The 15035-nt window shown below is 41.5% G+C and overlaps 1 protein-coding gene across 6 annotated transcripts in view; it reads right to left on the reverse strand.

Annotated features, from left to right (window-relative positions):
* The window catches only part of clns1a (chloride channel, nucleotide-sensitive, 1A), a gene marked incomplete at its 3' end in the record, with an annotated part of 37470 nt that extends 29302 nt beyond the window's left edge, over positions 1-8168 (reverse strand). For 3 of the 6 annotated variants that reach the window (XM_084316620.1, XM_084316621.1, XM_084316617.1), the window contains exon 1: positions 5829-6302. In XM_084316620.1, coding sequence (XP_084172746.1) covers positions 5829-5947 — 119 coding nt within the window. In that variant the 5' untranslated portion in view covers positions 5948-6302. Of the gene's footprint in view, positions 1-5828; positions 6303-7981 lie in introns of those variants that run through there. The other 3 variants (XM_084316618.1, XM_084316619.1, XM_084316622.1) reach the window with 3 other exon arrangements.
* Between the last annotated feature and the right edge of the window lie 6867 nt (positions 8169-15035).

A 15035-nucleotide genomic window follows, 5' to 3' on the forward strand; every position in this document is an offset into this window, starting at 1 on the left:
TCAACCAATGCAATGGAACCATTTTGATTGACAGTCGATTCGGCCAATTACGCCACACCGCTAGCACCCACCTCCCGCTTGCCGACCAATCGGCAAGCGTTTATACATTTTTCTACTTCCGGGCATGCCGCCATTGTTCTGTTTGCGAGAGCAGAACACACTTAACGTAGCTACGTTAGCTGCCCGGCCCGCCGACCGGCGCTCCACGCATGAGTCATGACCAAATGAGACATAATGATTTTACTGCAACAAATGTTATAATAAAACAAAGCCTTTCTATACATTTGTCTGGTTGAAAACTTTATTAACAGATTGCAGAATGTGTAGTTGGGTACGGAATGAGCAACGGAATGGAACCGAGCTATGAACGGACTAACGGAGTAATGCCTTGTTTACTGCTATGTTCGGGTAAATAATATGCTTGTTATTGAACGTGTAACACTTCATTTTAACAGCAGATACTTTCTTAAATGCCATCTTCCCGAGAGAGGGTGTTGACGGGGAGTTGTGTTATTAATAGCATTGAACAGCTAACCGAAAGCTAGCGTTAACTATTGTTAAAGGTTTAGCCATAACGTTACCTTGGCTAAAGTTGGGGGTATTCATAATGCAGCAATAATGACTGCAGACCTGCAAGCAAAGTACAGCAAGTTGACAAAGGAGTATTCCAACGCAAATCACATTTTCACCAGTAACGTTAGTCTTGCATCTAATAGCTAATAACGTAGCTACGTTAGCTGCCCGGCCCGCCGACCGGCGCTCCACGCATGACCAAATGAGACATAATGATTTTACTGCAACAAATGTTATAATAAAACAAAGCCTTTCTATACATTTGTCTGGTTGAAAACTTTATTAACAGATTGCAGAATGTGTAGTTGGGTACGGAATGAGCAACGGAATGGAACCGAGCTAATGAACGGACTCGGAGTAATGCCTTGCTGCTATGGGTAATAATAATATGCTGATGTTATTGTCCGTGTAACACTAACTATATAACGCTAATGCCACAAAACGAATGCCTTGTTAATCATAAGTAGTTACTTTGATGCAGTAGATTGTGTGTGTGTGTGGGGGACGGCGGGCGTTGTGCAGGTAGGTCTCGAGTGAACTTTTTTTTTTTTGCCTTTTGACGCTACACAAATTGATGGGTATTTATCGGCGACTGCTATCGGCACATTTGAGCTTATCGGCCGATAGGCCGATAGCAGTCAACAAGGCACTTATCGGCCGATACCGATACCCGACCGATATATCGGTGCACCCCTAACGTTTACATGACATTAGGGGTGGACGGTATGGTCTAAAATTTATATCACGGTATAATTTGAAGCATAGACGGTAACGGTATATATCACGGTATCATCGTTTTTGATAAAAAAAATTAATTTAATATATATATATATATTTTTATAAAATATATATATTATAAAATTAGACTTGTACTTGTATTATCTGCGAGACATCGCCACCACGCAACAAGCTCCACTGTCTGTGTGTACTCTAGTAGCCTCCAGCTACGGCCAGGATTCCCCGGAGCTGCACCTGGACCTATACTCTAGTAGCCTCGAGCAGAGCTACGGCCAGGATTCTCCGGCGCTGCACCTGGACCCTATTGCTATAACGTTACTTAACTGTGCTCAGCAGCCCTCAGCTCGAATACGCATCAAATCAGTGTTATAAGACATTGATATCAGGAGCCATCTGTAGCTACTGCTAGCCGGATATATAACGTTAATACAACGCCTCAGTGAATTATTTAGTTCAATGGGACATTTCGTTTTGAACGGTGAACTAACTTGCGCTAACAGGTAGCATACACGTCTCTGCTAGACTTTGTGGAGCGTTTGTTGATGTCAGGAGCTATCGGTAGCTGGCCGACTAGATACCGTTCGGTTAGACAATGCCTCATCATGTATTAAACTAAAAGTGAATAGTTGACTGGGTCATTTTGTAACGGTAGCTAAGCTAACGTTAGCTCAGGGAGACGCTCCCGTGTCCCGTCCCACTAGACTACTAGACCCGTGTTTACATGCGTGCGGTAGGGGCTGGCACGCCCACTGCGCGAAGCCTCCTAAATAACTTTTTCCAGTTCGCACATATCTATTATCTATGACTAATTCTATCTATTTTTAGGGGCAAATGCGAGTGAAATAGTCGCGCTGTGGTTACATGACGTCATTGCTATTTTAGAGCTGCCCTACCGGTTACACGGTATAGTCAAAATCCATACCGTAGAGCAAATTCATACCGTTTATACCGTATACCGTTTATACCGTCCACCCCTACATGACATGTCAAAATACTTCCCAAAGGTCAGTGAATACCACGACCACAACACCAGAGGGAGCTCCACAAATCATGTTGAACCCAGAATCGGCTCAAACAAGGGACTAAACACGTTTCGCAAAATTATGCCACATCAATGTGGAACGCCCTACCCAAAGCTGTAAAGGAATCACTACCCACTTTCACCTACAGGACTGCAATTCGAAACTGGCCCCTGTAAATGTCCTAACCCAATAATACACACGACCCTCTTCTTGGGACCAAGTAAGGTTTCGTCGATAATCCAATTTACAGTTACCCCCCACGGTAGCAGTACTGTCCATCTGTATGTCATATGTTATGATGAATTGAAAATGGGGGACCCTGATGTAAGCAAGACGAAAGTCTCTCTCTGGTCTACATCCCCTTATTAACAATTGTGTGTATTGAGCTGAGCTGTACTGTATTATACCCATTCTGCAATCTGTTAATAAAGTTTTCAATCAATCAAAACCTACCCAACTTCCTCCAATGTAGTTTCTTCGTCAAATGTATACCGGTATGCTCTCTTTCTAGACTATTTTTGTATCACAAACAGTACTGTATTTGTAAATCTGGTATGTCATAAATAATGTATAGATGTAGCAGTACTGTATCTGTATGTCGTCATATATGTTATGATGAATTGAAAATAGGGGACCCTGATGATGTAAACAAGACGAAAGTCTTTCTCTGGTCTGCATCCCCTTATTAACAACTGTGTGTATTGAGCTGTACTGTACCCATTCTGCAATCTGTTAATAAAGTTTTCAATCAATCAATCAAAACCTACCCAACTTCCTCCAATGTAGTTTCTTCGTCAAATGTATATGCTCTCTTTTTAGACTCTTTTTGTATCACAAACAGTACTGTATTTGTAAATCTGGTATGTCATAATAAATGTCTAGTAGCAGTACTGTCTATCTGTATGTCGTGTATGTCATATATGTTATGATGAATTGAAAATGGGGGACCCTGATGTAAACAAGATGAAAGTCTTTCCTAACAATTGTATGTATTGAGCTGTACTGTATTGTACCCATTCTGTATACAGTTTTCAATCAATCAAAACCTACCCAACTTCCTCCAATGTAGTTTCTTCGTCAAATGTATATATGCTCTCTTTTTAGACTCTTTTTGTATCACAAACAGTACTGTATTTGTAAATCTGGTATGTCATAATAAATGTATAGATGTAGCAGTACTGTCTATCTGTATGTCGTCATATATATTATGATGAATTGAAAATGGGGGACCCTGATGTAAAAACAAGATGAAAGGCTTTCTCTGGTCTGCATCCCCTTAACACATTGTGTGTATTGAGCTGTTGATTGATTGATTGATTGAAAAGTTTATTAACAGATTGCAGAATGGGTACAGTACAGCTCAATACATACAATTGTTAAAGGGGAACTATTTTACTATTTCTTTCACTATTTGGGCACTTTTACACAATTCCTGTGAGTTTATGGAACACCTCTGTAATTATATATTTTTTTAATTCATTGTTTTGTATTTCTAATAAAGTACTCAAAAACAGCATTTTTCTACCTCAAGATCTCGAGTCGTTTTGAGCCTGGCCACCTAAACCACTGCGCCGCGGCGCCGGCGCCTGAACATTAACATGCAGCAGTGTCTTTCTGACATCACAAATCATCACATTTTCAGATGACTCAGTTCAGTGAGGGTGAATATTGTGAGAGGAGAATTGGAAGAATGCGCCAATATGAGAATTAGAGACATAGATCATATTAATATAAGTCCACATAGCTAGGAAACAATGCTAAACACTGAAAAAGGCCATTTATAAGATAGTTCCCCTTTAACTCTTTCAGTGCCACTCACGAGATTTCTCGTGTTTTTTTTTATAGGTGGTTGCTAGCCACTCACGAGATTTCTCGGATTTTTTATTTTTTTGCGATCTGAAAAATTATTGCATCACCCGAGCCTACCCGAGTATAGCCGAGGGCGCCAACGATCACTGTGGAAAAAAGCGCCCCCTGTCGTCTCCCAGATGATATAAGTGATTTTGGAATGGACTCAATGAAAATGAATGGGGAAAAAAATCCGGTACTCCACATTTTCCAGTTCACTGATCCAGCCGGGGTTACTAGAGTTCATTCTGGAGCCTCAGATCCCTGCGGATCATGGAGTTCTACTGTATCGCGTTGGATCCATACACGTATCGATTTTTTCGAATGGTGATCAGGAATTGGAATATACCAGTTGGATACCATCTGATATCAGGTAAGGACTCTATGTTATCAGTGGTAGGATAATCAGAGTAAGTTTGATGAAGTTATAAGCGGTTTTGTGAAATGTCTTCTTTCGGTTTCACTGTAAAAGTCCGTGAGCAAATCAACGGAGCGATTATCAGTGCGCGGCCGTAATGTGCGTGCGTGCACGTATAATATTGATCATCTAGCGTTTATTTGAAAACGATTCATAAAAAGGCTGACGAATATCAACGTTGTGGAATATTCCACTAAAAGACGATTTTCATAGAATGCTCCAGAATGAGCTGTTTTTTATATCAAAACGGGGGCTTTTCTAACTGCTCTGAAACGGCAACGACGCGATAAAAAAACAATCTGCCTTCACAGCACTGACTGGAAAATAGTCTTTGATAATGCGATGGGCAGATTAGACACATAGCCATAATTTAAAACATAGATTAGGCGATATTAACGTTAACATTGGCGCCGATGGTGGCATTCAAGCGGTAAAACGGAAAACCAGGCGTGGCGCTGAAAGTGTTAAGGGGATGCAGACCAGAGAAAGACTTTTGTCTTGTTTACATCAGGGTCCCCCATTTTCAATTCATCATAACATATATGACATACATGACATACAGATAGACAGTGCTACATCTATACATTTATGACATATCAGATTTGCAAATACAGTACTGTTTGTGATACAAAAAGTGTCCAGAAAGAGTGTATATACATTTGACGTATAAACTGTACATTGGGGGAGGTTGGGTGGGTGGGGGCTGTACATTGGAGGTGGGGGGGGGGGGGCACTGTACATTGGAATACTGACAAAGCCATACTTGGTCATTTACTGTACAACTGGGTTAGGACATTTGTAGGGGCCAGTTTCTGTACTGTGTATTGTACCCATTCTGCAATCTGTTAATAAAGTTAATATCAATCAACATCTCAAGAAACTAGCTCAACCCTTTCACTGCCACACGACGACAGGTTAGCTGTAGCATAGCTGCTACCACTAAGTGGCAGTATAACATCATGCAACCTGTAACTATGGTTACTGGTAGGGCTATATAATTAGGACACCTGTGTACAACCTTCAGACAATAAACAGCTGGCTGAAGCAAGCATAAAGAACTAACCAAGTGTCTTATTTATAGTAGACTACAATCTTTACAAGCCCCTTTACTATCACACAACCGACGGCGATGTGACAGTAAATGGAGCATCGCCGTCGGCTGTGTGACAGTAAAGGGGCTGACCCTCTGTATCGCCTCCCAACACCTCCACCTGCTCCTCGTCTCTTACGTCTCCGCCACGTACAGCGTCCCGCAGCCCAGGCCCCGGCCGTCCAGCACGGCGCTGGTCTCGGCCTGCTCCAGCTTCACGCCCTCGGTCGGAGGGGGGATGCTCTTCAGCAACACCATGGTCGTCGTGACGGTTAGTTAGTAGAGATGCTCTCAGCTCCTCAGAGGCCCACTGGAGACAGAGAGAGAGACGCGATATATATCTATGGACGCAACAACAACACCTACGACCCGGATGTCAACCTGGGAGGAAGACGTGATTTTTTTTTTTTTTTATTCCACCACGCTTTGGCCAATTTACACGTTTTCTGTCGTCTTCTGCTCCGACGCTGCTGGAACCAGAGAGGAAGTAATGATATAAATAAAGCGTTTCTAACAGAGTAATACTATAATAAAGAAAGCTTTTTCTACGAGTAATAATATAAAGAAAGCTTTTCTCCGGTCGGCGACACAACAAACCACAGAACTGCAGCGAAACGCGTTATTTCTTTTCGTAGCCGCAGTTTGCGGAGACGCTCTCTGATTGGCCACTGACGTTTCTGGACATGTGACATGTGCGCCCAATCGCGTGACGAGCTGTGTCTTATTTCGAGATGCTTCCAGCTGCAGACCTGAAGACCAGCGCTTACAAGCCCCGCACATACGCTTATTTCCGCCTCGAACAGCAGCAAACCATATATATATATATCTATGCAGCAAACTACCTAACGCCTAGTTTATCACTGGTTAAGCTTAGGCGACTCTTTCGAAGTTGGTTAAGGTTAGAGTTTGGAATCAGGGCTGGTGTTCTATCGCCCTGCTCTAAGACAAACTCTAACCCTGTTCCACCCCACGGGGTCGGTACCGACCCCTTTTTGACATTATTATCATATATTAATATTTTTATGAGTGATCCAATAAATTAACGTTTTTAAAATCAAACGTTTTCAAGTATTATTATCACTACTATGTCACAAATACATGTAGAATGTAAAACGTTAGGTTGGCAATAGTTTAGCAATAGGTTAAAAGTGAGTTTATATCATTTTAAGTATTTTTTTCAACTCGCGTTTTTGACCCGGAAGCGGAAATGAAAATGTTGAACGATCAGAATTGGAATCTTTTTGCAGCCATTTTCAAGAGGACCTCGCTAGCTATCTGCCAGTGTTGAAATTTCACCAAACTACACTTCCTGTGGTCCGCTATGGCCGTTCAAAGTTCGGCGTTCTGAATGAAACATATCAATAATTGTTATGATTCGCGATAATAAGCTACAAAAGGTAACGTTTTTGACAAATATTGAAACGCAGTCAGTTTCTCCACACTATTGTAATCATGTAGGAATAATTAGATCTGAAATTAGTTACAAAATGATTACACTGTGGGAGAAATAAAAAAGTACAGTCGATTACATTAAATATCAGTATATGTTATTATGCACGCTTGGTGATACTATATCCAAATTGAACTCGGCCATTTGAAAGATACTATATGTATATATATATATAAATGTGCGAATTGGCTATAATAAGGTAATGTATAAGCATATATTCTATATTCTATAATAATATTTCAAATTGCATTGGTCCGGATGGGAGAATTCAGTACTGTATATACAAAACCTTCAATTTGATCATATTCCCTTTATTAATTTCCTTAGATCTTTTGTACACATGATCTCAAGAGGGTACTGAATGAGCTCAGTGGCAGTTTTTTAAGTTTGGTCATTATTATCATGGTTTTATTCACTGTCAAAGATGAAAAGAAAAATCATAATTCATATTTTCCTTTGTTTCATCAGAATTTAAGCAAGCCTAGTAATAGACACAATATTTCTGACACTGAGAATACATTCATTGAGGTCCATAGATGTTCCTAGATACCAAGAATATGCAAATAGCCCTTGTAGAAGTGGAGCAATATTCCATTTACCTAGGTATACATTTTTACTGATTTTCACCTGGGGTGGAACAGGTTACCAACTTCGAAAGAGTGCCTAAGCTTAACCGGCGAAAGAAACAGGCGTCACACGATTGGGCGCACATGTCACATGACCAGTAAGTCAGTGGCCAATCAGAGAGCGTCTCCGCAAACTGAGGCTACGAAAGAAATATAACGCAGACGTGACCTGTTTTTTGTTGTTTTTTTTATTCCACCACGCTTTGGCCAACTTACACGTTTTCTGTCGTCTTCTGCTCCGACGCTGCTGGAACCAGAGATAAGTAATGATATAAATAAAGCGTTTCTAAGAGAGAGTAATACTATAATAAAGAAAGCTTTTTCTACGAGTAATAATATAAAGAAAGCTTTTCTCACGTTCGGCGACACAACAAACCACAGAACTATGTGTTTCTTCCCCACGCGCGCGCGTCGAGCAGGGGTTCACCAGGAGGAGCGAGACAAACAACACGAGGGTTAAAGCAGTCTCGCCCCCTAGAGGATGGAGGGTGTAAGTGACGTCAATAAGATCTGTAGTTCATTTTTATCAATGAAGTCAAAATTAGGGTGGTTTAGGGTTTCATTCACAAAGACGTGACATATTTTACTCAAAATACAGACGTCACAATATCAGGTAACGCCTATTTGAGGCTTACTAAACCAAAATAACTTTATAAAGAAAACAAATAACTCCTCCTATAGGCCTAGTCACTCAATAATTGTACATTATTACATGAGAAAGTGTGATTATGTCTTATCATTTACTTCTAGCCTCCCACTTATCCCTATGCCACTACATATTTATTAAATAGTATTAACATTGTACAAAGTAACTTGATCATCTATATTTGCATATCGTATGTCACAAATGTAACAGTACTATATACCTGTATGTCATGTATGTCCCTATGCCATAAATGTCATGATGTCATATGTTGTGTATCATATGTCATAAATGTCACTATGAATTGAAAATGGGCGACCCTGATGTAAACAAGACAAACGTCTTTCTCTGGTCTGCATCCCCTTAACAATTGTATGTATTGAGCCATACTGTATTGTACCCACTCTGCAATCTGTTAAATAAAGTTCATTCATTCATCATATTATTGTTGTATTGACATAAACAATGCAAAATACTATTACTAATATAACTATCATAAAATTAAAGGTGCTATAGATACCATTTTTATGTAACAATCTAAAAAAAAGAATACATCCAGGTTGTAGAAAGGTGTGGAATAAAAGTACTGCTTTATTCATTTATAAAAAAAAAAAAAAACGTTTTGTGCATCCAAAATGAATATTGTTGTTTACATGTTGCATTTACCTCATATATATACAAATGAGTGCAGAAGCATCGATCGTAACAACCGCATCATTACATTTTCTGGGCCCGGTCGGATTTCGGATAACATGATTTGATCAAATCTTGAAAATGGGTTGTTCAAAAGAAAAAAAAGGATTCTGAAATCGGATTGGATTACGTAATCCAATCTTGGTTTTGATCCGGATCAAACCTTCAGTATGCGTTGTTCAAAAACTTTTATTAGGATTGGGACTTTGATCCAAAAAATATCAGGATTAAACTGATCCCAGTAGAAGGGTGGATTCAGGGTGGATTTCAGTCACAAAATGTAATGAAACGTTAAAATTGGTTAAATAATCCAATATTTGGATCATGCAGTATACAGTATATACATTTATTCATAAGATTTTCACTTAATTTGTTCATTATATACTTGTTCATAAGTATATAAATGTAGCAGGGTGGATTATCCCTGCTTCGTGGGAACGGGTGTGCACAGTCACTGGGTAGCGGGACACAGTAGAGCTCCGTCTGACTGCGCCCTCGTCTTTGGGCCTGGAGCGTCAAACTGGAGGCCGGCAGTGGGAGTGGATGGGGCCCGGGATTTACCAACCTGGTCTGGTACTCTGGTCTTCCTCGCCCTTCCGGGGCGGTCAGCAGTACTCCCCAACCTGCTCTCACTTCCCCCAATACCTCCGTTAGCCCTCCCACACCTAGTGACTGATAGATGAATAAATAGATTTGTTCCTCCCGCAAGCAGTACCCTCCCTTGATGACCACTAGAGACCTTAATGACTGTAAGGGGAAAGGGTTAAATAATAATAATATTACCCGCATCAAAAAGGGTTAGGGTTAGACTCAATAATGGACACGCACACACACAATTTACGTCTTAGTTCGTTTAGTGTTACTTATACTGGGCAGTGACAAGTATTACTGGCAGTGAGTCAAATGGCATATAATATCATTATTCCTAATTACTAATAATTATAATAATTATATATATATAACACGTATACAATAATACCTTTCTCTAAGGCTTTACATATTACGGCAGCATTAATGTACCCCAGGAAGAAACAGGGTTAACTAGACGGGAAATCAATAAGCATGACCATACACGTTATCACACTCAAAGGAAATGAAAAGGTGGGCCCACTTTACCAAACAAAAGTCCTACACTAATGCCGGCATGTAATGTTTATGGGGTACCCCTATGAACTGTAGTTAGCAACCATTAGCTTCGCCCGTAGGCCGCGACACACTGTGTACTGTGCGATAGGATCTTGGTCACCGAAGTGCTAATGTACTCAACCAAGATGGCGGCCTCGCCGCACCACCACTGTCCGGGTGGCAAGATGGCGTCGAACGCTCTCGTCCCAGGAGCTAGCAAGCTGTGTTAGGCAGAGGGGCAGTAGCGGGCTGGAGGCGCATGCTGGGTGATGGCGACCTAGGCTGCCGACCGCCGGAGCAGAGAAGATGTAGACTGCCGGCGCTGACAGGCTGCTGGCTGCCGGTGCTGGGTTGACGCGCGTTAATAATCTGGAGGCTACCTTAACTGAAGCTACTCTGTGGGTCCTAGACAGCCCTCCTGCTAGACGAAACATGCAACAACGCACAGTGCCTCTACCCACCAGTTCTCTTCAGGCAACACTTGCCGGGCACCTCGCTGGAGGGGATAACGTTAACATAAGCCACTTGGCTATACCGCTTTCTTCTAGGATAACTCGCTGTATCACTAGGGTTATTCTGTGGGGATATTCAACACGCTACTACACTTATATTTCTAGTATAACCCGTAATATACTCAAGTTCAATACGTTCACCTGCGTGGTCCACTACGGGGCTCTGCTAACGACACGACCATTCAGGTCCAAGTCCAACGTCGAAGAGGCTGGTTCTCTCCACTTCCGTTTCAGTTGACTTGCTTCTCCTCCATGCCTCTCTCGTGCGCTCCACCTGCCGCGTCTATATTAATCCCAGCCGAAGAGTGCAAGAGCGCTTCCGCATTCTTCCCCATTCGCCGGTAAGCAATGCGCATTTCCTTTTCCTTCGCCCAGGTGCTCGCCGCGCATGAGGTCCTCGCTTGGTTCAGACCCCCATTCAACACGGTTAATCACAGATGCCAGAACACGCCATATTAAAGCCGTTGGTTCATATTAGCAACGCTGGTCAATCACATTAATCACAGAACACGCCATATTAAAGCGCTAATACGGTATATATATATATAAGTGATGGATGCAGCAGGCGATGTTTGCATACTTCATATATGTGTCTACCTCTTCTTGCTGTCATTACATCCATGTATGTGCATCTTCTGTGTTTGTTTCCTTATTTGATCAATTGCAGGTATGAAAAGTACCTGCAGTACATTGAGCGCCTCTACAGTCACAGAGAGTGCTGGGCACTCAGTTACCGGGGCGCGCGCGGTCTCCTCACCCGGGGAAATAACACAAACAATTATGCTGAAGCAGCGATGCGGTTATGTGGTCCTCGTTTGGATAATATGTAACGTTACAATGTACAGCGAAATAACGTTATGGCGTTATGTGGTCCTCGTTTGGATAATATGTAAAGTACAGTTGACAGCTGCGTTCTGTTAACGTTACAATGTACAGGGAAATAACGTTATGGCGTGTTATGGCGTTATGTGGTCCTCGTTTGGATAATATGTAAAGTACAGTTGACAGCTGCGTTGTGTTAACGTTACAATGTACAGGGAAATAACGTTATGGCGTGTTATGGCGTTATGTGGTCCTCGTTTGGATAATATGTAAAGTACAGTTGACAGCTGCGTTGTGTTAACGTTGCAATGTACAGGGAAATAACGTTTCTTTTCGGCGAAAAAGAAAATGTGCATTTGGAGGGCGTTACCGGGGCCAATCAGGGCAAAATGCGGAAGCGCTCTTGCACTCTTCGGCTGGGATTAATATAGATGCCCGCCTGCCACCGCCGCCCCCTGCTGGTACCACCAACTAGCCCCACAGGAAGAACTTGGTGAATTGAATATGATTCAGTTTAGTATTTATAATCCATATTCCAGCCGGTGAGATAAGGAGAAACTCGCGTCATTGTTCAGGAGAATATCAATGGAAACTAGTTAACATGTCTTTGTGCACAAAGGGGAGATAAAAGGCAAGTCAGCACTTCTGAATAATAGTCGAATATTCAGGGTGCTACATAAAGTAGACATATGCTACATATTCAGCCTTTCAGTACAGCAAATTCAAAAGAGTTTGGCTTCATAAAATAATCCCCCAAACAGCTGTCAGTATTGAACACAAATAATATATAAATGATAAACGGTCACTTATCACTGTATATTACCGTAATTCCTCTAATAGTAACCGGGTCTCAAATACAAGCCGGGTCTCTATTAATGGCCGGGTGCGCTCTTGAGCTAAGCAATTATAAGCCGGCCTCCTAATACAAGCCGGGTTACTAATATACTGAGCTGCATACTGAGCTAGTTACTTGATTTCACTTTGAAAACGTTGAAATGACCAGTGACCACCTGTAATTGCACTGTTTACTATTTCATACAGTACTTGGTTTCAATAAATGAACCCAGTACATTTTACTGGGTTCAAACTGACACAAAATGTTGATTTATTCATTATGATCCGTTTGAAAATTTGAAATATAGGCCTCCCTCTTATACAGGCCTCCTCCTAATACAAGCCTGGTACCCGCTACAGTTGAAACAAATACAAGCCGGGGTTACTATTAGAGGAATTACGGTAATCACATGGTCATCAGTCATTTGACTTTGGCTTGTGTTCAATTAAGGCAATCATACACCAAAGCGATGGAACCATGGACTCAAAATGCCCTAATTTCACTGTTGCCTAAACCTGCGCTACTAGAGGGTGTTAGGTGCCTCGAGCCCCTCGAGTAGGGAGCTTTAGTTCTGCTAAGGGTGGAGAACTTACCAACAAAAACAAAAATTATATTTGGGTTGAAATCACCCAGAATGTGATGCCATGGGGTCTGGCCAGAAGAGGACCACAGAGCAAGTGAAATTTAGATGGAAGAATCTTAAGGGCAACAAAGGACCATGCTGAAGCCAAAAACACCCAAACAGGCAACACGCCCTTTAAGAGGGGTGATTACACATGTGTGGTACTTGACATTATTGGAGGTGAGAAGTCATTCTGCATGGGATTCAAGGTGTTGTAGGGGATGGTGAGCCTGCGATAGACCTGTCGCTAAACCACGCCCCAGAAATAGAATTTGTCCAATCATATCACAGCAAAAATCCTCGCTGCAGAAACCTCGGTCAACACCAGAAAAGCCATTTGTGGGCTGCATCAAACCAAACATCTGTGATCGAAACCACTGTGAAGAGTTCAGTTTATATGTTATTATCTACCTAATATCTGATGGTGAAACGCTGTGCGTGGGGTACCTGTAATTCAGACACCCTGAAAGACTGGATGGAGGAGTATATTTCATACCTTTTCCGAAGCCCAAAAGACAACTCGACAAATGCAAGTGGTGGATTCTGTTGTGTCGTCGACCACATACACAACTGAATGTGAAGACCATTACCAAGGACACTTATGTTTGCTCAAAGGTAAGGTCAATTCATAAAGACATAATATTTGACGGCATGTATTAGAAACGTAGACCAAACTATTAGTTAGCTAACGTTAGCTGCAAGCTAGCTAGCTGGTGTTATCCTAGCTAGCTAGCTACAGTGTTATCAACATCAACTTTGCGGTCATTCATTTGCTGTCTGACTTTTCTTCTCGCTAGTTAGCTGGTGTTTTTAGCTAACTTAACGTTTGCTAACTGTCTTTTGTCCAGATGGGGAGCGCCGGCCTGTGGAGCAGCCTCCCCCAAGCCCAATGGAAGAAGGTGGACAAGAGGAGCGAGATGAACGATTGAGAAATCAACAAGCACAAATCGAATCACTGACGAGTATAAATACTGTTCCGAGACTTAATCAAGTACCAAATAGATTAACACCAGAGGTCTTGCAGCACAGCCGTGTACCAGCCTATTTCAAATATGCCACTGTATTCACTTATGATCAATTCAATAATCTATGTACTGTGTTTAATATACCTAGCAGTGAAACAGCACAGCAAACTACTGTAGCTGGTACTGTAGCTACTACTGTAGATGGTTTGATTGATTGATTGAAAACTTTATTAACAGATTGCAGAATGGGTACAATACAGTACAGCTCAATACACACAATTGTTAAGGGGATGCAGACCAGAGAAAGACTTTCGTCTTGTTTACATCAGGGTCCCCCATTTTCAATTCATCAGGACAGTAGCTGGTACTGTAGCTACTACTTAAGTAAAAGTAGAGAACTATTTGATATTGAATGTACTGTAGTGCTGAGAGACGGGAGTCTGAGGCGATGTCCTGAAGTCATTCAAGTCGAAGGTAACTCCTTTAATATTCATCAGCACAACTACAAGATACAATACATTACTAGAAAGCTAAACAGAATGCTTAAATAGGAATGTTAGAGGTTCTAGAAGGTACTACTATGACATCATCACCAACGTTCCAGAATGATCGGGCAGAACTAAGGTTCTAGAAATAAGGCTTTAGTAATGCAGTCAGTAGAGTGCAGACTGCATCCAAGGCATAACAATCTCTCCACTTTGCTGTTACTTTCACATTTTACTGGGTAGATGACGGAAACAACAGTTGCTGATATTGCAAAATGTCAACAGACCAGGCTATTAATCCATCTAGGAGGTACTAGAAGAAAGGTTACAGGGTAACCAAAATCAACATGTTTCTCCTTCCAAGGGTCATCAATAATCACAGCAAATGTTGTGACTATGACTAACGGGTCAGGAGATTGACAATGTAGAGGATGTGCATCCAGCGAGAACATTTTAATTCGATTTGTGAACTATGGGTCTGGGGTTGGAACAAAATCAATTTTAAGCCTCGTCACAGCATTCATTTGGCTACAAGAATATAATGTTAAATTACCATAGATGTATCACA

The sequence above is a fragment of the Notolepis coatsorum genome (genome assembly GCF_963971535.1).
Source record: "Notolepis coatsorum genome assembly, chromosome: 1".
Taxonomy (NCBI): domain Eukaryota; kingdom Metazoa; phylum Chordata; class Actinopteri; order Aulopiformes; family Paralepididae; genus Notolepis; species Notolepis coatsorum.